General features: G+C 37.8%; 3 protein-coding genes and 1 pseudogene across 6 annotated transcripts; 1 reads left to right on the top strand and 3 right to left on the bottom strand.

Annotated features, from left to right (window-relative positions):
• The first annotated feature begins 388 nt into the window (after positions 1–388).
• Positions 389–6472, top strand: LOC133883134 (nuclear envelope-associated protein 2-like). 2 transcript variants are annotated; one of them, XM_062322355.1, is made up of 6 exons: positions 389–641; positions 1535–1903; positions 2071–2178; positions 4643–5104; positions 5228–5329; positions 5863–6472. In XM_062322355.1, the coding sequence occupies exons 2-6, from the start codon at positions 1679–1681 to the stop codon at positions 6028–6030; spliced, it is 1065 nt and encodes a 354-aa protein (XP_062178339.1). In that variant the 5' UTR covers positions 389–641; positions 1535–1678; the 3' UTR covers positions 6031–6472. The 2 variants fall into 2 exon arrangements, with proteins under 2 accessions (XP_062178339.1, XP_062178340.1); XM_062322356.1 differs by having other exon boundaries at positions 394–641; positions 1535–1907; positions 2075–2178.
• Positions 6473–7165: 693 nt separating this feature from the next.
• On the bottom strand, positions 7166–10201 carry LOC133883133 (uncharacterized). Of its 3 annotated transcripts, none has more exons than XR_009902819.1 (5): positions 9838–10065; positions 8169–9617; positions 7898–8051; positions 7506–7789; positions 7166–7323 (listed from the first exon to the last, which is right to left on the bottom strand). XR_009902819.1 is itself a non-coding variant. In XM_062322354.1 (5 exons), the coding sequence occupies exons 2-5, from the start codon at positions 9902–9904 to the stop codon at positions 7609–7611; spliced, it is 1851 nt and encodes a 616-aa protein (XP_062178338.1). In that variant the 5' UTR covers positions 9905–10002; positions 10112–10201; the 3' UTR covers positions 7166–7608. The 3 variants fall into 3 exon arrangements, 2 of the variants coding, with proteins under 2 accessions (XP_062178338.1, XP_062178336.1); XM_062322354.1 differs by adding an exon at positions 10112–10201 and having other exon boundaries at positions 7166–7789; positions 9838–10002; XM_062322352.1 differs by having other exon boundaries at positions 7166–7789.
• A 3631-nt stretch (positions 10202–13832) lies between these two features.
• Positions 13833–26043, bottom strand: LOC133852125 (serine/threonine-protein kinase haspin homolog). The gene is made up of 15 exons (XM_062288801.1): positions 25968–26043; positions 25754–25880; positions 25581–25667; positions 24167–24257; positions 23310–23908; positions 22456–22579; positions 16925–17034; positions 16368–16479; positions 15915–16007; positions 15761–15822; positions 15551–15681; positions 15382–15452; positions 15245–15297; positions 14927–14993; positions 13833–14189 (listed from the first exon to the last, which is right to left on the bottom strand). The coding sequence occupies exons 1-15, from the start codon at positions 25981–25983 to the stop codon at positions 14064–14066; spliced, it is 1869 nt and encodes a 622-aa protein (XP_062144785.1). The 5' UTR covers positions 25984–26043; the 3' UTR covers positions 13833–14063.
• LOC133853102 (small nucleolar RNA Z247) lies at positions 20960–21090 on the bottom strand (annotated as a pseudogene).
• Positions 26044–27091: the final 1048 nt, after the last annotated feature.

Raw genomic sequence — 27091 nt, 5'->3', positions numbered from 1 at the left:
AGAAATTTTTATCCTTTATAATTTTCCTTCAAAAAGGTCCATCACCCAGCATCATCCCATCATATTCCAAAATCCTCATCCCACGGCCCTTGATCTAACACGTGTCTTTAAGCAATTGGCCAGTGCGAAAATTTGGATTTGCCGCGCGGTGAGTCAAGAGTTCAAAACGAGTACGGAACCCTCTCCGAACCAGCCTCGGGCTTTGTCATTTCGATCGAACCCGAGGCTCGGGGACTCCGAACCTAGAGCCCTCGTTGTCTCCGAGTAAAGACATGTCGCTTAAACGCAGCGACTCTGGCACTACAGACAAAGCTAGATACTCTTAAATAAGTGATTTTACTTTTCTTTTATATATATTTATATTTTGGGTTTTTATTTTCTTGGCTAATAAAAACCCTGAATTGACGGGTTGTTGAATCTCGTAACGATTCCGATTGGCGATTGGCCTTCCATTTCTGGTTCGTCGGATGGCATCGGAGGCTGACCAGCGCCCTTGGATATTACGACGGTGCATTTAGCGTTACTGTTTAGTTCAATAAGAACTGTAGAGGAAGAAGAAGAAGTAGACACAGAATCCTAAAGCACAAGTCATTTTCTCCCTGAGAAAGCTGTTTCGGGAACTGGGTTCTGCTCAAAATCTGGTATTTCTCCTCTGTTTTAATTAATTTATTTACTTGATTAAGTTGTTAAGCAACAGGTTGCTTGTGAAATCATTAAGTCCCTCAAGTTTAGGATTAGCATGCGAGAGAACGACAACGTGTGGTCTTAGATCAGCTGTTTGAATGCTGAAAGAAAGTGGCTTTTTTTTCTTCCATGGAGTTTAAATTTTCCCGAGAAAAATTACAGAGGTGGGTTTGTTGAAAACAGCTTCATAGTTTGAATTTTTGAGTTCAAATTTCACATGCCCATTTTTTTTTTCTCTCTCTCTCTCTCTCTCTCTCTCTCTCTCTCTCTCTCTCTCTCTCTCTCTCTAAATTTTCCCGACAAAAATTACAGAGGTGGGTTTGTTGAAAACAGCTTCGAAGTTTGAATTTTTGAGTTCAAATTTCGCACGCCCGTTTATTCTCTGTCTCTCTCTAAAAGGCTCTATTATGCCTTTGTAACTGTAATTTATCCGGTGAGGTTGACAGGCCCTTTGGAGTGAATCTCTCTCTACCATTTTCTTTCTGTTTCTCTCTCTCGATAATAGTTGAGGTGGAAAGGTGCTTCTATCCTGCGCCAGAAAAAATAGATGAGCTTTAATTTCTTTGAGTAGATTTTCCCAGAAAAATTTGTTGTGAAGTTTTCTTGGGCTAGTTTTTTCCTGAGAAAATAATAAAAACTGTGGAAGATCACTTGGGATTGACTTCAAATTTGAAATCTTTTTAGTTAAAATTTGTCAAACCCTCTTTAGTAATTTCGAAGTTACTCTCTCTCTCTCTCTCTCTCTCTCTCTCTCTCTCTCTCTCTCTCTCTCTCTCTCTCTCTCTCTCATTTAATTATTTATTTTTTCAACCTCTCAAATTTAATGCACAACTACCATTTTCACATGCAGATATATAAAAAATAATGGCTTGCACTGCAAGGGCGTGGACTATTGATGCCTGATCCTTAACCCTGGATTCAGTGTATGCCCACAATACTAGATCTTTAACAACAAAGCTACAGCCACCATTTGATCCAAAACCTTATAATCCTCATGTCAGTTTCAGAGGAGAAACCATCATCTTTATCATCATCCGGGGTGGAGCTGGTGGCATCGTCCATGTCAGCTAGAGAGATTGATCCGTTGTTAAAGGATTTGAATGAAAAGAAGCAGAGCTTCCGGCGGAATGTGGCGTCGTTGGCGGCAGAGTTGAAGGAGGTTCGGAGCCGCCTAGCATTTCAGGAGCAATCATATGCTAAAGAATCTCTAACAAGACAGGCATGTGATCTTGCGATTCTGGTTTATTTTTGTTGTATTGTGTTTATCTAGTTTGAATCTTGAAAGTCATTCATTACACTCTTTTTGAGTGTTTTTGTTTGTGGGGTCGTATGCATTTATAGTTGTTCGGTTGGGATTGAGTGATTTTTATTGGTATGTTTTCTCAGGAAGCTGAGACAAAAGCTAAGAACATGGAGGATGAAATTGGTAGATTGCAGGAAACATTGGAAGAGAGGAATGCAAAGCTTCAGGATTCAGCATCTGCTGCTGGGAAGGTCCCACTCATATCCCAGTCTTTTTATTCTGTATCTTCTTTCATCAAATTTTAATTTAATGATTAATTAATTTAAGTTGTTTTAGGGGTTTGGTATCACCCTTGAACTTTGGTCATCATTCACTAATAATAGTCATTTTGCTTTTTTGTCCGTTGTTTATTCGTTTTTTCTCATCTTGCTCTTTTGAAGTAATCAAATAAGCCGAGCATCTTATGCTCATGTACTGGATGCCTTTTGGCTTTTTCCTTTTAGTTTTTTTGGCGGAGCCCATCAGAGGAAAGATGACCAAGTCACCAAATGTTTGATATTATATTACTGTTTCCTTTATTTGTACCTAGGATGATTTCAGAAATTTTTGTCTGTATGGCTAAGATATAGCTGGGAAAGTGACAAAAATGAGGGAAATTCATAATAAAATCATTTATAACCATTTTTTTTTTGTCCCCCCAATTTTGATTTTTGGATGTGAGGGACATTTGGCTTATATACATATATATTATTTGAATCTTGTTTGCTATGCTGTACTAGTTACAATTGAATGTTCTTTAAAAAGGGCAAACTGTGGTGATTCTTATTCTTATTATTATTTCTTTTTTCCTGCTGGAGAAAGCTATGTAGACATCTTCACCTATCTCTCAAGGAAAACTTGTATTTTTTATTTTTTTGTAAGGAAATCTAATCTTGTTTAAATTAATATAAAAATGCATAATTACCTGAAATTTAATCCAACAAGTTCTACCCACCAATTTTATAAAGGTTTTTTAATAACCTAATAAACCAATTTTATAAAGTTAATGGTCAATCATTTGCTTGTTTATTGTGGCAGTCACTGCTACATTTGATTTTCCCTGAAGACATGAATCCAGTTCTGGATAAAACTTTTTTGTCGTCACCCCCACTTTCTAAACCCAAGGACTCAATACAAACTTTGGGTAGAACTTACCCTTGAAAACCGGCTTGCAAGGGGTAGTTACCTAAGAGCTTATATACATATGGTTAAGATTAGACTTAAGCCATGTGGGACACTAGGATCGTAACAGTATAATGCTGACTAATGATTCAAATCAATCCTCAAGTTGAAGACAACCAAGTATTGGGTTGATTTAATATTAATGCATTTGCCATTTTGCCCTCATATTAAATAGTTGCTGCTGAAATTAAGGTTGTTAAGTCATATTTCAATGAAAGATTACATTCCTTATCCAGTGGGTGATTATCGCAGAAGGCCTGATGTGTTGAATGATGGGCTGATTGCGTCTGTTGGAAGTTGGAACCATGAAGTCTTAAGTCTATCTGATATAAGTTAAATTTTGCAATTAAACAAATAAAAAATTGACAGCATTTTGCCATCAACCCATTAAGCAAATTAGCAAAACATATTGCTTTGAATGTGAAAAATGTCAAATTCTGCTCTCAATTCTGGCACATTTTTATATTCGAGCAAGCACATCATAATAGCATCTACCCTTGAAGAAAAAGTTCGTCTGAGCTAAACCTTTTGAAATGTTGAGTGTCTTTCAGTTGCAAAGGAAAATTTGAATAATATTTTATGGCTTATGTAATAGTTTAACAGCTTAAATAATTATGAAATTAATGTGTATTAGGCTGTCGCTGATATTTATTACATGATTAGTGAAGTGTGCTAATACATGTGTTATATTATGCTATATTAAGACTTACAGAGTCAAGCTAGAAATACTATTATTTAGTGAACATTGGAGAAGGATATGCATTTCAAACCCTAATTTAGCTATGCTATTGAAAGACTAACATAGTAAATGTCTAACTCATAAATGATACCGACATTACAATGTTTAGGGGCCTATGCATTTGAACAAGTTATGTACCCTCCTATGTTTTTCATGAAATGGTTTGTTTTTGCAACAGAAGAGCCTTAAGATTATAAATCCTTTCAGGCATTCATTATTAGTTAGAAAATTATCTATTTTATAACTTTAAGTGAAATGGGGACTAGCTAAATGTGTGTGATAAAAATAACTTGGCTTGGTAGTGAAAATGAATGATATAACACTATGAACACCTTGTCCTAATTGCTACCAAAATTATTTTGCTTTTTCTAATCATGCACTATTCATTTCATTATTGACTTATCAGCTGTTTCTTCCCGTAAGTTGAACAAATTAGGCTTTGTTTTTAAAAGAAGGTAACTGTTTAAGATCCTAGTTAATATCCAGGTTGTTTTGTGTTTTTAGATTTTAAGAAAGAGATCACAAATTTAATAACCATATTGCTGAGCATTTAAGGGAATTTATATTCTAATGATTCAATGATATTAGTATTGAATGATTCAGACACTATTCAATATCATTAATTATATTTGGCAACAGTTTTTACTTTTAAATATAATCATATTCAATTCTTTATGTATTCTAGTTCGAGCTTTGCTATTTCTCATCATGTTGTCATTCTGTAATCCTAATTGTAAGTTGTTTATGGGACACAGTACCTCAAGGAGTTGGATGGTCTTAGATCACAGCTTTCAGCTACTCAAGCAATTGCAGATTCAAGTGCTGCATCAGCTCAATCAGCACAGCTCCAGTGTTTAGCACTTGTAAAGGAATTAGAAGAGAAGAGCAGTTCGCTAAAACAGTATGAGGATCGTGTAATTAAGTTAGGAGGGCAATTAGATAATCTGCAGAGGGATCTTCAAGCAAGAGAATCTTCGCAAAAGCAACTAAAAGATGAAGTTTTGAGAATTGAACAGGATATTATGCAGGCTGTTACCAAAGCTGGAGCAAGCAAGGATTGTGAACTGAGGAAATTATTAGATGAGGTATCTCCAAGGAACTTTGAGAAGATTAATAAGCTTTTGATTGTTAAGGATGAAGAAATAGCAAAACTGAAGGATGAAATCAGGATAATGTCTGCTCACTGGAAACACAAAACCAAGGAGTTGGAGTCACAGGTACATTCACCGTCAGTTCATTCTATAATCTACTCGTTCATTTGTTCACTATTTTAGTGCTTCACTTCTTTGAGTTCCCCAATTCTTGTTTGTTTATGCACTTCGGCCTGTTTTGAAGAACAGTTAGAGAAGCAACGGCGAGCTGATCAAGAACTGAAAAAGAGGGTGTTAAAGTTGGAATTCTGCCTCCAGGAAGCTCGATCCCAGACACGAAAGCTCCAAAGGGTATCATTTAATGCTTCACTTGGCTGCAGTTGGTTCAATATTCAGAGTTTGCATTACAAACCTTAAGCATGCAAGTTCATTATAAGCCTGTCTACACAACATATAGGTTTCTTATTGACTTGATGAACCGCACCCTTGCAAGGTGTGAGTGGTCCCATTTTATTTTCATTTTTCTAGTGAGCCACTCGGATCAGGTCCTAGACAACTAAATGGTCCGCACCTTCACGGTGTAATTGACCTCTGATATGCTATTCCTTGTAGAAAGTGCCACTGTTGAATGCTACAGCCTTCTTTTTTTATTCCCCTTCCTTTTGGTTTCTTTTCACCCTGACAAATGAGACAATGCTAAATAAGGCCAGTTCATCAATATTTTAGTTTTCAGCAACTTAAAAAGATTGAATTTTCTTGAGAGCGCCATAAATTAATCTCATTACCAAGAAATTTGAGTTCTCTGCACTGCTTGCATACCTTTTACCTCTCTGCTTGCTCCTGTAAACACTTGAATCGCTAATCTCTAGTCCATTGATCAACAGATGGGAGAGCGAAGGGACAGAGCCCTTAAAGAACTTAGAGATCAGTTAGCAGCAAAACAACAAAATGCAGCTGTGGGAGCTGAAAAACAAAATTTCTGGGAAAGTTCTGGCTTCAAGATCGTTGTTTCCATGTCAATGGTGATCTTGGTGGTATTTTCAAAGAGATGAAATCATTGTGCTATCCAGTTCTTGTGTATAAAGAATCCGATACCCTTTAGTTTAATTGAGGAGTTCAGATAAAGCTGCAGAGGATATTTTCATTGTAGAAATGCACATTTTAGAGGTTCTCTTATGTAGTTTTAGCTGAGAATGCCATTTTGTTGTTCTCACTGTTGTTTCTGTTGCATCAGCTGTGCTCATAAATTGAATCTATGTATGGCCGTTGTCATTATGTACTGGCTAGAGCCTGGATGGGTTAGATTAGTTTTCTTTTAGTGGTTCATTAGCTGCCGAGCATGATAGTGACCAACTGCTTACAATTTTGGCCAGTTCTAGCATAGTGGAGGTGGTTGTATTTTTGTTCTTTAAAATGTCAACGATTTAATCATTTGCATCATTCCTGCAATGGCGGATTCTTGCTATTGGAATCTCACATCCATTGGATCTTCAATTGCAGATCAGAGTCATCTTTTTTTGGTAATTACATTTGGCATCCGATGCATGGAAGACATCAGTGGCCCTACTGATAATAGTTGTCGGGAGAAATTTTCTTAGCAACAACCAATTCACAATTTCACATGACACTGGTCTTGTTTCACTTTTTTATGTTGTCATGGACATCAAGATATGGTTTTTGACTAATTTGTATATTCCTCATGCCTGCTACACCAGTATATTTTGGATCGTTATGCCTAAGTCGAACAACACCACATGGAAATGGTGATCATGGCGGTATTCTCAGAAGAGTGATGGGTTTAGTCTAACCATCTCTCATCCTTTGTGGGGACAGTAGACCATCCCAAGCAAGTGGTCGGACTATCCCAATTGGTCGGCCAGTCCCTGCAGAATGGCGTCCAATGCTTTGGTATTCCATTATCATATTAATCATAATGAATGCATTCAATTTTTTTGTGGAATGTTCGAATAAGATCTTTTTCATTTTATGGTTTAGATTTTGTTTTGTATCTAATTGTGTACATGGTACCACTATTTAGTAACATATACATCATTAGATCTGTGAAATTTAATCTAGATCATAAAATATTTCATTTTAATTTGACTTGAACATCTTACAAATTTACCAACTAATGGACGAACTTGCTTTTCAATGATAATTAGAATGAGTAACTGCTGACTAGATATATTGAAACTGTCTAAATAATTCAGATTAGGATAATTTCTGAAGCAATTCGATCACACAATTTGTCATCATCACGACACGCACTACAATCTCCACAACTCCTAAAATATGTACAAGATCATGAACCATTGAACCCCTACCATACCATCCAACTTCAGTACCTGAAACTGCAGCTAAAATTATATATCGAACATATGATTTTGCTTCAACTAGAAATTTTAGCTTCAGAAGTAAACATGTTTTGCATCCCAGGCAACCTCATGCACGCCAGTGAATTTGTCAGCACTTAGCAGAATGTAGGTGTTATAGTTCTGCTTTGTTAAACTAACCTCTAATTTCTTACCTGCAAAATATGGATCTGTACACGGCTTGAACGGCCAAAACTCTGACTTGCTAGTGAAGCAATTATCTCTAGAGGCATTGATGTGCATGGAGAAGTAGCAGCTCTACATGTCCAGAACTATTTTTCCAGTAACAAAGGATGTTGCCAGAATGATGCAGCCAATAAAGGGATGCAAACCAGATGAAAAGGATGTTGATGTGTTGACAACAGGAGGGGTTTCAAAAAATGGTGTAGTACCAGAAGCTGGTTCGCTTGAATTTAACACTGAAGGTGGAGTACCATAGCTGCAAAGCGGATATAATAAAACAGAGGCATGTACAAGGTTATTCTTCAGGGATTAGTACTAACAAAGAGTTTCCATGGCCATGACTCGTGAGAACAAAACACATTACCCTAATACACCTGCTCCTGATGGTGTTGGTGTTGTTGGTGTTGGTGTTGGTGTTGTTGGCATTGGAATTGGTGTTGTTGTTGTCGTCGTCGGTGTCGGTGTTGGATTTGCTGTTGTTGGTGATAATGATGATGCGTAAATGCAAGAACCAATGCCTATTGACAATAAAAAAGGGTCGCAGCTGTGATTTGAATTTTGCTAAGCATATTGCAGACACTAGTCAAATTTCATTGGAAACACAAAATTAAATGATCAATGAAAGATGCTCTTACTTGGATTTGCATTAACTATCGTGGCAGTCCCTCCAAAATCACAGCTAGTTGACGCTGGATTCTTCTGATAATAGCTGTTAAATGCATATGAGGCATGGTTTTGAAGTGTATTTGGGTTGTAACAACTCCCACCTTGCTGGATTTGTGAACAGTCTGCACCTCCCATTCCACATGCATAGTCCAGTGCTGCCTGAATTGCTGTCTCCAAAGCTCCAGCCTTGGCCACACACCAGCTTTGTCCTGGAAACGCCGGAGCATTTGTCGTTGCAGGAGGCGCCACCGGGTTTGGGACAGGAACAGATCCTGTTGGGGTTGGATAAGTTGTTACAGGGTTAGTAACTGGTTGTGCCCCAGGGACTGTGGTAGGAGTTGTTACTGGATTGGTGATTGGTACTGGTGAGTTGGCAGGATTAATGGAGGGTATTGTGATGGGTGGGGTGGAGGGAACTGTTAATGGTGTGGAACCAGGATTTGCTGGCGTAATTGTGACAGGGTTAGTAGCAGGAACTGTGATAATGGGTGGTGTGGGATTATCTGGAGGGGTGATGTCTGGAGTTGTGGGAAAGATTGTTGTTTGCGGGTTGATAGCGTCATGTAAAATTGCTTTGAGGTGGGATTTGCTTAGGAGTTCTCTGTGGGAAGAAGGAAAGATCTGTTCCTCTTCCCTTTTGAGCTCTTTCTGCACAAAATCTTCCATGGATGATATTTCAGCATATAACCCAACTATCTGTCCTGTAATCTGGGTTTTGTTTTGTAGAGACTTCAAAACCTCATCACTGAATTGAGCTGCTTCTGTTGCAGTAGGAACAGCAGGGCTCTTAATTGTCAGAACCATTGGAACATCATTGTGAGGAAGAAGAAAACTGCTGGCAAGGGTAGCTCTCTCAATCATAGACTGAACAAACTGATCTCCCATGCTTAACTGTCCATCAATACTGTCTTCAACCATGACGTAAGACTTCATTTTCATGATAAAACCAAAAATCCTATGCAGGTCTCTTTCCTGTGTTCTATTCAACTTCTCTAAGAAAGGCAATGAAAATGCTACTGAAACTCTAACTTGGCTTTCCAGATGAAGAGCACTGAGGACCGAATGGATTGACTTTAAGGTGGATAAGAGCATTGATAGCTCACTTTGTTCTGAACGGTCATTGCCACTAGCAAGTATGATGCTATTGATGTTCACATGCGGGAGAAAGGTCATTACATGGGCTTTCAGCCATGAAATAACAGATGTTTTCGAATTCACCAAATTCCCAAGTAGGCTTTTACTTAAGTAGAGATCAACGTTTACGCCGGAGTCAGACAGAGTAGTTAAAGCCCTATGATCTGCTACGAAAACCCGAATCTGAGACGGGGTGACCTTGTTTTGCTTCAGGAATGATAAAGTTCTGGCTGTTGATGAAGTTGCAGTGCTTCCTGCATGATAGGAGAAACCCACCAGAGTTCCTGCAAATAGGAAAGAAGATGAGAAGAACTTCAAATTAAGCAACTGCAATATACTGAGAAACCAATACAGCAACAAGAAATTGATCATAAAAATCACGAGTAATTATCATGGTTTCAGAAATGAAAGCAAACTCAAAGGAAAAAGTTTACATTTCCTTGGAATTTTCCCATAGAAAATTTCAGGAAAGAAACTGTCTTTTGAGTAATAGCAATTGCTTACCAGAAGAGCAGATAGTGAGAAGAGACAGGAAGAGTAAGAAGAGGCATTTAGAAGCTCCTTTGACCATGTTAACAACAGGATCTGTTTCTGGGTACTAGGAAGAGACCCGACTGGGTTTTTAATGTGATGCATATAATGGCGATGCTTCAAGGATATTAATTGCACCTGGAATTATAACTGAAGCCGTTAGATGGAGGGGGGGAATATGGAAATTAATGCGTCTGTAGATAAAGGTGAAAGAGCAAATGGAAAAAAAGTGTTAAAGAAAGATGACCTTGTGATGACAAAGAAAAGATGTTACTTTGTCATGAAGGATGGGGTTGCAAATATTCTGCCCGAGAGCTCATCACAGTATAAAGAATCAACATGCTTTTTTGCTTTGTTATCTTTCCCAAAGCCATAACCTCAAAGTCTAAAGCAAATGGAAGAACATGTGCCACATGCATGTACAACCACACATGCACTACAGTAAGGTCATGGCTAATGACAAATAAAGGAAGAACATCAAGTTACCGACCATAAAACCCGCAAAGATATTATTTATGAATGTGTCTTGGTGTTGTGTCATTGTTGTGCATTGTAAGTGTTTTAATCATTTCTCTTTATGTTTTGTCTTTTATTAAATCAATATTTATCTATCTCAAAAGCTTAAAACCATCGGCCATAGGAATAGAATATTTAACGGTAGTCTGTAAGAGTTAGGATTCTAACAAGACAGAAAGCTTTGAAGTTGGCTGGACGGCACCAAAGAGGATAACAAAGTTAATTCGGCTTAGCTCAGCAGAAACCATTACAAGAAAAGAACTAGTGAAAATCGGGTAAAGATAGAGAAAAGGAAGGGTGAAAAAGGTTTTCTGGGGATAAGGCCTGGAGTTTTTTTTTATCTTTTCTCAAGTATCCGAAAATATGCTGTAACGAGGCACATCATGGATGTTGATTATGGACATGATCATAACCATAATAAACCATGTAAATTATTAAGATTTGTGTGAATTTCTGCCATGTTCCAAATCTTGTACGTACTGCTGCTTCTTTTGTCTCCTACACGCTTTTTATGATAAGTGATATCATTAAGGCTCAAGCAGTGGTGGAGACCCCCTCCCCCACAAATCCCATAATTCTTCATAACAAAAAGAATTCCTAGGCAAAAATTTCCCAGATAAAATCTATACGGTGGTCTTGCCCCGAAAAGAAAGATTATCGAGAAATAATAGAATGATAACACCTAAAACAGTAAATCATTTTTCGAGTTTGAACTTCTCCTTTCCGCAGTTCATTTTTCGTCGCTCCTCGACGGAGCTCGCCGAAATCCATGCTGGAGGTCGCCGAAAGTCACCTGTCATTGTTAATTTTCCGTACAAATCAAACACCAAAAAATGTGTTCAACTGAAATAATTTTCTTGACAAATGATTTTGCTAAAAATATTTTCTAACAGAAAAATTTTACGTCGAAACAAACGGAGCGTTAGATTTAGGTTACTCTATTAAACCCTGGGCCCCCGCTGCCCCAGGCCCCTACCCATGGAATGGCCATGTGTTAGGCGCCACAAAATGTGCATGCTAGTGTAGTCCATGGATTGCCCATTACATGAATGATATATTAGATGAAGTTGAAAGAATTATTAAGAAAAACTTTTTTTTTTAAAAAAAAAAATGTTAGCTTATACTCTTATAATTATGGAAGATAAAAGAAAAACTAATCTAACAAAATTAGACTGAATATTAGAATTTATTTTTGACTAATTTTCTGAAAAATAGCGTGAGATAATCTTTTATATACAATCAAACTGAGGCTAAATCCTAATTCAACCTACTGGAGAACAAAGTCCTTTAGTCAGTAGACAGGTGTTTTATATATTATTTTTTACAATATATTTTTTTCTCATTAACTATGATCTTTGAAATTTATATGTATCAAACTGAAAAATTGGAACTTTTTGTCGGACTGTAAGAATTCTTAATTTTAAATGACGTTTTCTAGTACTTCAAAATTATATATTTTTAATAACATTATTTTATTAGGTCGGCCCGTCTCCAAGACGTGAATAAGGATTAAAGTACTAATTTATTATTATTATTATTATTATTATTGATAAATAACATACCCACCTAGCCAATGTGTCTCCAAGTCACAACTTAACCTTTTCCCATGTTTTTCGTAAAGTACGACATAAATGTGTGCCCAAATATGGGCGGACGCAGTTTCCTATGCAAAAGGAAGACATACACATGTTGATGCATAAAGCCCCAATTTTTGATTTGGCATGTATTTACAAATGTTTGGGGGAGTAATTTTATAAGTTTATCGTGTGTCAGTTTCGTGTCCCTTAAAAAATAAGACGACTTTTAAAATAACAATTTGATCAAAATTCAATAATAATCAATCACAAGCCTTATAGTAATTTTAAAAACCATCTCATTTTTTGAAAGGATACAAAAGTGACACAAGACGAACTTCTAACATTATTCATATTAGGGGATCCCGTGCAACAGGTCCGCTTTTTTTATTATTATTATTATTATTTCCTTTTTTTGGGATAGATATTTGGGTAGCATTTGAGACTTGGAGATTTGAATCTTTTGTTAGCAATTTAGATATTAAATATGAAAGAATTTTTATAAGGTCTACTTGCCCGAGCAGAGGATGGATTGTCCGGGACCTATTTTGGTAAATAGGTAATGGGTTCTATCAAAACTTTCTCAAATTTATTGTCCAAATTATTAACAATTTGAACAATAAAATTTTCAAAAATCTCAATCAGAGATTCAGACCGTCAAAACACCTATCTAGCAGTAGGGCCAAGCAAGCAAGCTTTTACATAGACAGTCCTATTGCAATGGAATCAGAATCAGAATCAGAATCATTATAATTAGTAGAGTGTAAAATGGTAACAAAACCAGGCCTTTTGTGGAGCTATGTTCCTGCTGCTTATTAGCCTTTTAACCAACACTGTCAGCAGCATCTTCTTTCTGGGGATTTAAGATTAGAATATACAAGCCGAGTGGGGACACCCCATGTGGAAATAATCTATTTGTGCTTCTCTTTCAAATTAGTGAATCAAAAGCTCCTTGTCTGACTGGGTCTCAGCCGAAAGCAAGATTTAGAGTGGAGATGGTTACACACTCATACCAGTGAGGAGGTGATAAACTTAATAACAATTTGAAAAGTAACCTCATATGGATCTGGAAAAGAGAAAGAAAACGGAGAAAAAAGCAGTCAGAGATATGGGCACCATTAAATTTATGTCTTTTGCCTTTTGGTATTGTTTGGCTAAGTTATAAATGAAAGTTGAAATGGTTTACATGTACAGAGCACCAGCTGCTTGCCTGGATTTGGATTTGGTTGTACAAGACTAGGCATACTAAGATTTGGATCGGGTGTAATTAGCATGCAAATACAATGAGCTAATATGAGAAGACAGGTGAGCCCTACACCTGCTCGAGCAGATGTCCAGACTGCCTGAGCAGATGCAGGCTTCTACCCGAATAAGTGTACGCTACCTCTCCTCTCAATTGAGCTGCTCGTATCGCATGCAATATAAGTAGCTAATTGCACCCTATTCCAGTTCGTTGTACCAAACCAACGAGAGAAAGAAAAGAAAGCAGAAAAGAAGAAGAAAAAAAGTGATCTTTATCTTACCAAATCTTTAACCTGTCATTTGGTACTCTAGAATAAGAAATTTCAGGGGAAGGTGCAAATAAGAATAGACATGAGGTGTATGTCCATAACTTTTGGAAACATATCATGCGATATTCTGGTGAGAAGGATATAAAGTAGTTTGAGCTGTTCATGTAAAGCCCCTTAACCTTTAGAGCTTGTCAGCTTGTTCATAATGTACTTCTACCGCAGCCACTGATTATTGCTACAGCATGTACAAACCTCTGAGCCTCCAATGTGGTGATGAGTAAACATGATCCAGAAAACCTAACTATGCAAACGGACCATTAAGTTATCATGGTCAAAAAAATTAATTGAAGAAATATGTGAAAGTTATCATACCCAATACAATTCACTAGCAAAATGAGCCATGGTAATTAGCGTGGCCATTAAGTTGTCCCAACTGTTTTTGTTAGAGTCATATCCTTTCAAAGTTATATTAGCATAAATTTCACAAAACGTTGAAGAGAAAGCAGGTTTTAGAAATGATCACCTGCTCCCCTTCCTGCTAAATATTTACAAGATAAAGACCATCTTTTTTCTCTTTTTTTGCTTCTCCACTTATCACTCACATGCCATGATCAACAGTTAAGTCACTGAAGAAAGGATCAAAAATTGCTTCTTTGGCGGAATGATACTTGTCTAGACGCTTCTTCAGGGAGCGCAAATCTCTCTCATCTTTTGAAGTGCGTTCCTAGCGCAAGTTTGATCAATTAATAATTTGAATCATTATTATTCTTCTAGAGGTTCATATTGGAAATACATAAAGGAAAATGCTTGAACTATTACAGCTTTTATTACGACTCTCTTATAAACTCACGTAGCAATTCATATTTTATGAAAATAAGTGTCACGTAGACTGACACGTCACTTTGTAAACGTAGTAAGTGCCATGTGAACTGTCACGTGGCAATACACATTTTAGTGCCTAAAGTGGAAAGTATCGCGTGAACTGTCATATCAATTTGTAAAGAACTTGTAGTAAAAGTTGTAGTACCCCTAGCAACACTCATTCCTAGAAGAGAGAAAATTAATCAATATGCAGTTCACCCCATGGTTGACTAAATTAGGATAAAAATTATTCATGACTGTCACAGCATCAACTAAAACATGTCAAATTTCTAATAATCAAGGAATCTTGAAGATGCTGCTTCACATTGTGAGGGGCGTATGTTGAGCACGACAACAGAGTGAGAAGCACAAGGCTAGAATTTAGAAGTAACATAAATATAACCAAATAAAATAATGTGCTTTGAGTGTTCTAAGTCTACAGGCTCAGTCATGCTCACAGAGTCTTTAAGTTCTAAAACTAACATGCTTAGAAAAAAAAAAAACAAAAAAGGTTCTAAGACTTAAAATCAAGAGTTACTACTTAGCTATCTTCAAAAAAAAAGAGTTACTACTTAGCTAAAATTATAGAGGAAAACTTACAAATGACTTCTTCAGGAGTAATATGTCCACCAAGTACAGCAGCCATAACACATTCGTTCTAGGAAAACTGTAAAATATGAAATCAACAATGATTCAGCATCAATAAAAATCACAGAAATAAAAAACAATTTGGTCGTTCTCTTAAATGATTTAGGAATCAAAAAAATTTGAAATTCTCCTATATGTCAACATCATTTGATGTATATAGACAAGTTTAAAAATTACGACTGTGGTTTCTATTTGCAAGAAATTAAAAATACCCCCAAAATATTTCCCATACAAATTTCATAACTAGAAATAATTATAGAATAGCTATACCTTCCCTCCCAGCAATCATCTGTTACCTCCTTCATTTTTCGATATGTTTCTGACTGCGTATGAGATCAAAACACTAGGTGAAATTAGAAAAATAAACTTACTGAAAGAAATTTATAAATTCCACTCCAATCCCTTACTTGTCTATCTCCTTTTGGACCTTTGAAGAGATAGGGATCTGAGGATAGGTCTAAAAAGAGTATATCTTCACCTGTGCGTTATAAAATCCTTGTTAGCTATGCTCTATAAAGAAACTTAACCGTTACCCTACCAAATTATCGTAGCTAAAAGTTAAAAAAAAAAATTCACCAGTATTGATTCTTGAAAGAGTAAAGTCAATTATTGATATCAACAATCCAAATGTTCTGACAAACATATGCTTCCCCTCGAGAGTGAACTGCAATGTTTCAGAATCCTTCCGGCTTAAAAGTATGTTTCCCCTGTAACAAATGCATGATCATGAGTTAGCCAACCCGTTAGAAGGCACTATTGCACGTATAGCTTCCAAAGTAACCAGACCAGTGCAGATCTCGGTGTTCAAATTCATATGCAGCTTCAGCCACAGCCAATGCAGCTGTAACCTGCAATACGCAAAGGACAATCAGTTAAATAAAAGATCAAAGCTTCATCACCTGACTTAAAATTTAAAACATGATTCTAATCTGCAATTTACCTGTACCAATAAACTCCGTGCCTCATCAAAGTTCAAAAGCACAAAGCTTTCAAGATCTTTGCCTCCATGCTCTAAAACAAATACGACGTAGCACTGCATGAAAATTTGTTAGTTAAACAAAAATATATATATATTTTTTAAAAAAAAAATAAAAAATAAAAAGCGCATTCATATTATACAACTTAAATTCTCTAAGTTTAGAACAGTAGTCATTTTTCCTATTCATGGAAGCTTATCACCACAACTTAAAAATTTTAATACCACCGATTAAAAAAAAAAAAAAAACTCATATACTTTTAACAGAAAAAATGTTTCCAGAAAATTAGCACTGTCGGCCCAAATAAATACGTCTTCATATACTGTGTTTGTGTGTCTTCTTTGGTGTTGGAAGTGGAGAGTAGTTTACTTAGTACACAACTTTTACAAGCATCAATCATAGAGACAATAAGAAACCTGTTTCTCTGGAAACGCCTTAGGGTGATCATTTTCTGAACCATGTCTCTCATCCCAATCTTCCCAAGCTTTGATCAATGCAGCATCATAAGAGCCTTGGCATACCTTTAAACTGTAGGAGAAACAAATAATAAAGGGCTGAAACGCTATAACATACAGTACAAGTAATAATATACACCAACACATTTAGTAGTGAGGTTCATGTCTTGCAATATGTTGGGCATATGAAGGGTTTGACCTTGCCAAATTTCTGTCTATATCCAGTCTAAATTCAATTTCATGTCCTGTTTGACCAAGATCAAGCCCAACCCAACACATTAAAACAGAGGTCTCGGCAATAGGGCTGATCCAGGAAAACCATTGCATCAGCCAAATCCAAGTTGCAGAACTACTTGCACATCATAGGGTATGTCCATGCAGTAGGCTTTACTCGTTTCTAAAATGCAAGCATAGTAACCTACTAAAGGGAAATCTAAATTTTACAATCTTTTTTTCTATAAGATCCTAAGTAGTTGCAGTATGGAAAACCTTTTGAACATATTAAGTGGAATACGTACTCTATTGTTTCTATGAATGTCGTGCATGAGTTATAAACATCCCCATCATCTCCTCTTAAACAATTAAGAGTTCGAGAAAGAATGACCTCCTCAAGCAATTCTTCTGATCTCTGGAGCACCAAAACCACATAGTTCAGTAATAAATCAACACTCACTAATTTCAGCCTAGAAATATTTTAAAAAGAAGAAGCAAAAGGTATTAGCAATTGAAGACAATGGTGATTGGTTGAAATTGTCTTAATGAGCTTTTACATGAGTCCACTATTTATAGTGGTTAAAATACAAAGCAACAGAATAAAATAAATACATGACAACAATTGGGACACATTAGAAACAAGGCTGCAACACGTCAATGCAGAGGAGCAGGACACGTTAGCTTCAGCAGGGAATGGCATGCAGATTTGTGAAGAGGTGGAGCAGGACGCGTTATAGAGAATTGGACTTCCAGTGATGGCTTCAAGAAATGTGCATACTGCATTTTGCAGAAATTCTGCAGACCCGTGGAGTGTAACGGCTACTAGCCGTTACTTGGTAGTTCTAATACTCCCCCGCAATCGAAACGGACTGGCACAGACAGTGAGATTGGAGCATAGAGAAGTGAAACTAGACGAAACAAGGGGCTTGGTCAAGATGTCAGCAAGCTGGTCTTTGCTAGACAGAAATTTAACAGTGAGAGTTTGGAGAGCCACACGTTCCCGAACAAAATGATAGTCAATTTCAATGTGTTTTGTGCGAGCATGAAGAACAGGATTGGAAGACAAATAGGTAGCACTGATGTTGTCACAAAACAGTATGGGTGGAGAAGAAAGGTAAACTCCAAGTTCATGAAGAAGATATTGAATCCATTGGAGTTCGGCAGAGGCATTGGCAAGGGCTTTGTATTCAGCCTCTGTACTGGAGCGGGAAACAGTAGGTTGTTTTTTGGAAGTCCAAGAGAGAAGATTCGGACCAAGAAATGTGCAATAGCCAGAGGTGGATTTGCGGTCATCAGGGCAGCCCGCCCAATCTGCATCTGAGAAGGCAGCAAGGCGAAAGGAGGGGCAGGGCCGAATGAGGAGACCATGTGAAATAGAGAATTTTAAGTAGCGTAGGATACGCTTGACGGCTGTCCAGTGAGTATCACGAGGGGCATGCATGAACTGAGCACACTTGTTGACGGAGAAGGCAATATCAGGACGGGTAAGAGCAAGGTACTGCAATGCTCCAACTGTGCTTCGGTAGAGAGTGGGATCAGTGAGGGAGACCCCATCAAACTTGCTGAGAGAGGAGGAAGCTGACATAGGGGTGGTGACCGGTTTGGCGGTGGCCATGTTAGTGCGTTGAAGAAGGTCGAGAATGTACCGTTTTTGAGAAAGATGTAAACCAGCGGGAGTGCGGGAGACCTCAACACCCAGAAAGTATGTTAAGTCACCAAGATCCTTGATAGGAAAGTCAGCTGAGAGAAGTTTGATTAAGTGGTTGACAGCATGCAGTGAAGAACCTGTTAAGAGGATATCATCCACATACACTAAGACCAGCAAGTGGACTTTGTCTGATTTGAGAAGAAATAGAGAGCTGTCGGCAAGAGAGGCAGTGAAGCCAAGTTCAAGAAGCTTACTTCGCAACCGGGAGAACCAAGCTCGGGGAGCTTGTTTGAGACCGTAAATGGCCTTCTTTAAGAGACAAACAGCATGGGGATGTTGAGGATGAACAAATCCCGGTGGTTGAGCCATGTGTACAGTTTCAGAAAGAAATCCATGTAAGAAGGCATTACTTATATCAATTTGTTTGATGGGCCAACCATATGAAATGGCAAGAGATAGGACAGCACGAATTGTGATTGGTTTGATAACCGGACTGTATGTTTCTTGGAAATCCAAGCCAGGTTGCTGATGAAAACCTTTGGCAACAAGACGTGCCTTATATCTCTCAATGGTGCCATCCGCTTTACGTTTGATACGAAACACCCACTTGCAGCCAATGATATTCATTGAAGGATGAGGAGGAACTAAGGTCCAGGTGCCATTTTGTATGAGACCATGAAATTCATCTGCCATAGCAGCTCGCCAAGGCTCAGATTTAGCAGCTTCAGAGAAACATGTGGGTTCATGGTCAGGAGAACTCAAGGAGGCAGTGAGGGCACGAGGGAGAGGATATCTGACCGTGCCATCAGTAGGGATTTTTGGTTTGTGAATATTTAGCCTAGAGCGAGTATTCATAGGGTGAGTGCGAAGGGGAGCTGTAGGAGGAAGAATAGGAGCTGGACTAGGATCCGATGAGGTGAGAGGGCCAACAGGAGCAGGGGAAGATGGAGGAGGTGCAGAAGGTGGCAGGGAAGTAGACACAAGGGGATAGGACAAGGATGGATTGACACGAAGATTGGAAGGTAGCCAGCTAGAGGAAGGGGAAGAGGCAGAAGGGGGTGGTGGCAAGTTGGGTTGGAAGGGAAAGGAAGTCTCGTTGAAGATAACATGTCGTGCAATATAAAGACGACTAGTGGAAATATCAAGACACTTATAACCAGTGTGAGGCTTGCTGTAGCCGAGAAAAACACATGATTTAGAGCGAAAAGAAAATTTATGGGAGTTATAAGGTTGAAGATAAGGCCAACACTCACATCCAAAGGTTTTGAGAAAGATATAATCAGGAGGCTTAAGGAACAGAAGCTCAAAAGGAGTTGTGGGACGAGTGGCAGTGAGAGGGAGTCTGTTTATAAGATAACACGCAGTGTCAAATGCATGATCCCAGTATTGAAAAGGAACATGGGAGTGAGAGAGGAGAGTAAGCCCGGTATCAACAATATGCCTAAGTCTCCTTTCAACACTCCCATTTTGGTGATGAGTGTGAGGACAAGTGAGATGATGAGTGATGCCAGAGGAAGAAAGTAATGGTTTTAAGGAGGAGAATTCACCACCACCATCCGTTTGCAGAGCTTTGATGGTGCGGGAGAAATAGTTTTCAACAAGAAGTTTAAATTGATGGAAAGTGCGAGAGACATCCGATTTGCAAGTTAAGGGAAACATCCACATATATTTACTATAATCATCAACAATGCAAAGAAAGTATCTTTTATTATTAGATGATAAGGTGGGGGCAGGACCCCATACATCAAGAAACAAAAGATCCAAGGGATGTCTTGAAGTAGAGGGGGTGGAACCAAAATGCAGGCGATGAAGTTTTCCTTGTTGACAAGCTGAACAGATGTGCTGGAACTTGGATGACAAAAGAGGAAGCTTGTGTCTTGACAAAATGTGACGCACCACAGGAGGAGCAGGGTGACCAAGGCGATGATGCCATTGATCAAGAGAGACACGTTCACCCACAAAAGCGAAAGGAGAGCCAGGATGGATGGAAGAAGTGTGGGAGGGCCAAGGGTAGAGACCCTCCTTACTCGGGCCGTGGAGGAGGAGCTGCCTCGTGCGAAGATCCTTAACACAGAAAAAGGAAGGGTGGAATTCAATAAAGACTTGGTTATCACGAGTAAACTTGTTGACAGATATGAGATTTTTTTGAATTTGAGGTACATGAAGAAGATTATGCAGAGAAAAGTGTTGATTAGGAGTAGGTAAAAGACCAGAACCAGAGTGAAGGATATTCAGACCTTGACCGTTGCCCACACGAATTTGATCGGTGCCACGATACTCATCAGCACACAAATTCAAATTGGAGAAGTCATTGGTGAGGTGATGTGTAGAGGCCGAGTCAGTGTACCAAGTTGAATCAGGTGACACTTGTTGAGTGGTAAGATAGGCAGTGGGAGGTGAAGAGTGACCTTGGTAGGCATGATCAAAGCGATGGTAGCATTTGGCTGCAGTGTGACCAATCTTGAAGCAGAGTTGACATACTGGACGAGTGGAAGTGGAGAAAGGAGAGGGCTGGTTGGAGGGAGAGGAGTAGCCACGGCCAGTGTTGGGGAAGCCACGACCACGTCCACGACCAGCAATGTGAGAGAAAGGGCGCTGTGTTTTGGAGACAGAGCTGTTCCGTTGAGCAACATTAGCACTGGAGAGTGATAAATCACCTGCAGAATGAGAGTGCTCAAGCCTTTGTTCATGAGTTAAAAGATAACCAAATAATTCATCAAGGGTGATGGGATCAATCCGTGTGGTGATGGATGTGATGAGAGGATCATAATCGGATCCTAAGCCTGCTAGGAGGTAAGATATTAATTCTGAATCTTTCAGAGGTTGATCTATGGCAGCAAGAGTTTGAACTCTTTGGAAGTAATCAGCAATGGAGGATGCGCCTTTCTTGAGAGTGGCAAGCTGGTACCGACATTGCATAACACGAGCCTTGGATTGAGAGGAGAAAATTTTTTCCAATGCCGACCAGACCTCACGAGAGGTGTTGAGATTAACTACATGCGTGAGTGTAGTTTCTGACATGGTGGAGAGAATAGCGCTAAGAATTAGTTTATCTTGAAGAACCCAAGCTGTGTAGGCTGGGTTTTGAGTGGCAGCAGAGTTAGTACTGCTGGAAGATGAAAGGAACTGAGGAGGGCATGGAATGGTACCAGTAACATAACCAAGGAGTTCCTGGCCTTCTAAGTAGGGAACCATGAGGGTACGCCATAAAAGATAGTTGTCACGGGTAAGTTTGAGAGTGATTTGATGATTACAGGAGAGAAGAGAATGAGAAGGGGAGGGCGAGGTGGGTGATGGAGATTGAAGGGAGGAAGTTTCAGTAGACATGATAAAAAAAAGACGTTAGTCTAGTAGCTCTGATACCATATTAGCAATTGAAGACAATGGTGATTGGTTGAAATTGTCTTAATGAGCTTTTACATGAGTCCACTATTTATAGTGGTTAAAATACAAAGCAACAGAATAAAATAAATACATGACAACAATTGGGACACGTTAGAAACAAGGCTGCAACACGTCAATGCAGAGGAGCAGGACACGTTAGCTTCAGCAGGGAATGGCATGCAGATTTGTGGAGCAGGACACGTTTAGCTTCAGCAGGGAATGGCATGCAGATTTGTGAAGAGGTGGAGCAGGACACGTTATAGAGAATTGGACTTCCAGTGATGGCTTCAAGAAATGTGCATACTGCATTTTGCAGAAATTCTGCAGACCCGTGGAGTGTAACGGCTACTAGCCGTTACTTGGTAGTTCTAATAAAAGGAAGGCTCATCACACTAATAATAGAATATTAGAAGTCCACCATACAAAAATATCTCAAGTGTTTTCTCTTTCTCCCAACAAAGTGTCATCCTATAATTCAATTCATTGCACAACAAAAACAGCAAATCAACTTTTAATTTTTTTTCCCCCCTTTTGAACATATGAATAACTTTTGACACTCAAAACAATTATATCAGATGACAGCCTCAGGTCATTGCTGAAAGCAAGCAATTTTCAAAAGTTAAGCACCAAGATACATATATGCATGGTAGTGTTAAGTGTCTTGCCAGTTGCCACTATTCTGATGTTGACCAGAAAGAAGGCTATTTACCCATATTGCTTATATACGCCCCCCCACCCAAGCCTCAAATATTATCGGTAGCCAAAAAAACTGATAGAAACGAGAAATGTAATTGTAATAAATACCTTCTGCACTTCCCCGTTCACTCGTAAGTCTCCATCAATGGGAACTATTTTGCAGACATAGTCACCAGCTTTAAAAGCTTCTCCAAAAGTACCTTCACCAATTTTAATGATATTTTCCAGTTCACTGGAGCAAGAAAGTTTAATCTCTAATCAGCTTGAGGATGCAGTACCACATTCAACTAAAACAACGTGCAAAAAGGAAGAGAAAATTTAAAGTGTCGCAAATGACTGAAACAGTTAGAAATTCCAAATCAATAGATGCCTCTCTAATTTTCTCTACAAGCCCATAGTTTTATCTTTGTAAAAATTAAAGCTAACAATCACCCGAAAGAGTTTTTAAGTCACGGAAAATTTTCCAGGCATTAATATAAAGTTCAGTTTTACCACATGAAGCCGTGCAAATTTCTGTTTTGCTTATTAACCTCCATTAAAACAATATAGATTCATTATCTTGAGTTTTTTTTTTCCCCCCCTTGCTTGGACAGCTAAAGCTGTCAAAAGTTCTGAAAGCATATGAAGCAATGAGAACCCATATTAAGTAATAAAAATTAGATTTGCGTAAATTCAATTGAGACAGTACAAACTACTCTACCAAGGATTACAAATGAAAATATACCTTGAGAATGAAATCACAAAAGTATCATAATAGTCTATTTTGGAAGAAACGGCAACACAAAACAGTTACAAATAAAGAAGCTGCCCTTTTGAATAAAAATATCAGATAAATTTATCCACATAACTCATGACAAACATATAAAAGAGCATAAAGAAGGAAATCAAGCAAGGCGTGCCATGTATGTAAAATACCTACTCATGAGCACGTTAGCAAGTTGGGATGGGAATAAGAGACAAACCAATATTTGGAGAATGCATTCTTTAGTGTTGAAGGAGATGACTGTCCACAAACTGCTAATAATGCGGCAAATGGATCTAACTGATCATGATCCAATGAAGCTGTTGTTGACGTCAGGGAGAGTTTCTTAACAGCAACTTCTAGATGTTCACAATCCTCATGACCCTCACTCACTGATACTGCATTTCTCTTTTGTGAATTTTTTTCCCTCTCAAGCACATCTTTATCGACTAATATTGAATTAAATCTGCTATTGATCGAAAGCAACTGTGAATCAGTCTTCACAGAAGATTTTTCTGGAGTTCTCAAATTCAAAGGTTCAAAATCATCGCCATATATAGATTCCAAGGGCATGGCTGGAGTTTCTAATATCTTCGACAGTGTGGTGGAACGTCCACAACTATGATTTAGTTTCTTGGAAATTAGCCATTTCTCTAATCTTGAGGACAAATGCGGTATTGCAATATTGTTGCTTTGAGTGCCCATGGCCCATGTACCAAAGTTCTTGGGTGACGGGCTCTCCTCCAACAACTCAAAGGCATCAACCTCTTGAAAGTATGTCCTCTCCTTCTCAAAGGTTGGAGGTTGTACAAATTTTCCCTTGAAAAAGAAAAGCCAAAAGACAGCAGGAAACTATCAGATAGAAAGTGAGAATAACCTATAATATCTAAATGACCAGGCATCAAAATATCATAAACTATTATAAAATAATAGGAACAACAATTGGAAAAACCACGAACCAACAACATAGTCCAGTTTAACAAAACTGAAGAGAGTAATTGTAATTGAAATTGAGGTGATGCCGTATACTATAAATGGCATGAACAGATAAACCAAAAAGAAGTAACAGATTCGTACTTTGGGTAGAGCAGGTTTTCCTTTTCTCTTTGCCTCCTTCAGTTGAGGCTGATAATCCACACAAGCGCCAACAGCAATACTTGTCCTTCCTCTGTCAAGCAGAAAATTAAATTCAAACAGAAAATACAATAGTAGCCAACCTTAAACAAAACCACACACACACACGTCAACTCTTTAGGGAAAACATATAAGTTAATAAGTTTCTCAAAAACCAAAGACTCAGACCACTAACGATGAGCATAAGATAAATCAAACAGAATATCATGACTCGTAGATGTGCTAGCCAGATCTACATAATACTCCAATTGATTAGTCACTATTGGAGCCACCAGTCACTTGTATAATCTAGTTTCACCTATTATACAATCAATATGAGGCTTAGCATATACCCATACAATACCTTCACAATCTATCCACCCAATATGGGACTTGACACACATCCATGAATTGCCTTTACAATTTGGAATATCACAATCTCTTCTACCCTAATTATGACGTTTTGTGTTGCAGTGTCCCAATGCAACATGACATTACTAGGTTGATTTTGATATCGTTTGTCACAACTTAGGGATGCGCTAACCACATTTGCACAATACTCCAAAAGGATTAGTCACTATTTGCGCCTTTTATAGTACACATTCAATATGAGACTAAGCACATACTTATGTAACGCCTTCATAATCCATCCACCCAATGTGACCTTAACACATATTTACACAACACCTTCACAAACCAAGGTATTACACAAAATAAGTGAGGCAAAGAGATCCACGTAAATATTGACATAAAAGACTTATTCTTTCAAGAGATGCCGTTCACTAAAATATGTAAGTGAAATACAAACACCACATGAAACATACTGATATACAAAGGGAAAAACTGAAATCAGCTGTCCAGGTCAAGTACATTCATGTGCGATAGAGAGGTGATCCAAGCATTATCAAAAATAAATTTTAGGTTCCTTTCCCCAAATCCCACAACCAAGAAATGATGTGTAATCAGAAAAGTGATACAAAGCAGGTACGCCAAAATCTTTGTAGCTGACGCATTTCATAGTTTTCTCATACTGTAAATGATCAGTATGGTTCATTTCAACAGACATAACTGTAACCAGGGGGGTCAAAGCCGGTTTGTGTATCATCTAACAAGTGCAATGGACTCCCACGCTAAAAGGGTCTCATCCAAAAAAAGAAAAGAAAAACCCTAATACTTAAACACCAATTACCAATGAATCAAACTCAAAACCATATGCAAAATCCCAATACAAGTAAAATGTCAAAAAACTCAAACACCCAACATAATAAAAAGAGCAAACCCAATTCAAAATTCAATACAAACAAACAAGATTTTACCAACAAAAAAAAAAGTTAATTTGAGTATTAAAGACTGGAAGTCTGGAACCCAATTATATAACCTGGTGGAAAGTGAGCGGTTCCAACTAACTCGCTTGGGGGCGGCCAAACTCACCCGGTTCCCGTTTCGACGAGAACCTGACTGCCTCCTGGAAAAAAAAAAATGATTCCCCAAAAAATAAGTTTCAAAAAACAGAAAAAAATATGAAAATTTGAAGGTTGAAGGTTTTTTTACAAGTCTAAATCTTGAGGGTTTTTCTGGGGTCTTCTCCTTCTATAAATATCTCCAACTTGTTGCGGCTGTAGTTGTTGTTGGTTTTCAGTGGCGACGATTTCTGACCATAAATCAATGGAACTTCCACCTGAAAACAGATAAGCACATTAGAGGAATGAAAAATAGAATTGAAAATGAGAAAAATCCAGATGAATCTCTCTCTGTCTCTCTCTACCTGCTTCAGAATTCATCGTATTTCGTATCAGAATGTTTACGCGGAAAGAGAGAGGGAGAGAGAGAGAGAGTTTGAAAATGGCTCTCTCAGGGCGGGAGTGGAGGCTGAAAACGGTGCGTTTTAGTGGGAAAAGTTCAATTTGGACTGGAGTGATTTCATTTTGGGCCACATTCTGGGCTGCATCTATTTCAAATTTTAGTAAAATCTCATGGGCAACCCGCCCATGCTCAAGTATGAGACTTGAGAGAGGGTTTTTGAAAAATATAGGTGGTAATGAAAACGAGACTGAAAAAAAATAAATAAATAAATAACAGATTCTATTTTGTTTGTATACTATTTTTAAGGAAATAATTTCACTTACAATCCTGAACTTTTATCCCTTTTAAAAAAATGTATTTAAACTTTAAAACGTATTAATTTATGATATTTATTTTTCAGAAAGTTTCAATTTTTAGAATTTTCCGTTAAATCCTATTAAAATTCTCAAAATACCCTTGTATTTATTTTTTTAAAAAAAAATTATAAATTTTTCAAAGATTTAGGCATGGGGTTTTTTCCAAATTCCGTTAAATTCTAACCAACACCTAAATCCTAGTATTTTTTTTTTCCTAAAAAAAATAGGTATTTTTGAAATTTTGATAGAATTTAACAGAAAATTCTAACGGAATGACTGAGATTGAAACTTTCTGAAAAACGGATACCCTAAATTGAGACGTTTTAACGTTTAGGTTTAGGTACCTTCTTTCAAAATGGGAGAAAGTTCAAGAGTTATAAGCGAATTTCTCCCTATTTTTAAGCATAGTTTTTGTTCTTAGAAAACAAAAAATACACAGTTTTTGTTAACTACATTTCTTTATAATTAAGATACAAGCCAAATCACAAAGCTTTGTGAATTTATTGATTCTGATCTCTATAGGACAGAAGTAGTAGTCTGTTCATTATTTGGGACAAGAAAAGTAAAATAGAGAAATAAAGTATAAAACTTGTTGAAGCCAGCTCATTTATCCCAAAAATTATAAAAACCAAAATTAAGAACTAAAACATTGCAATTACCAAACCCAATTGATTAGCCACCCTATTCTGCTTTTGTTTACAAGTTTTGCACATGTCATTAATGTCGTTAT

This window comes from Alnus glutinosa, chromosome 12 (genome assembly GCF_958979055.1).
Source record: "Alnus glutinosa chromosome 12, dhAlnGlut1.1, whole genome shotgun sequence".
NCBI lineage: Eukaryota > Viridiplantae > Streptophyta > Magnoliopsida > Fagales > Betulaceae > Alnus > Alnus glutinosa.
Note: the sequence above shows the minus strand (reverse complement) of the source record. Positions and strands in the feature narration are given on the sequence as shown.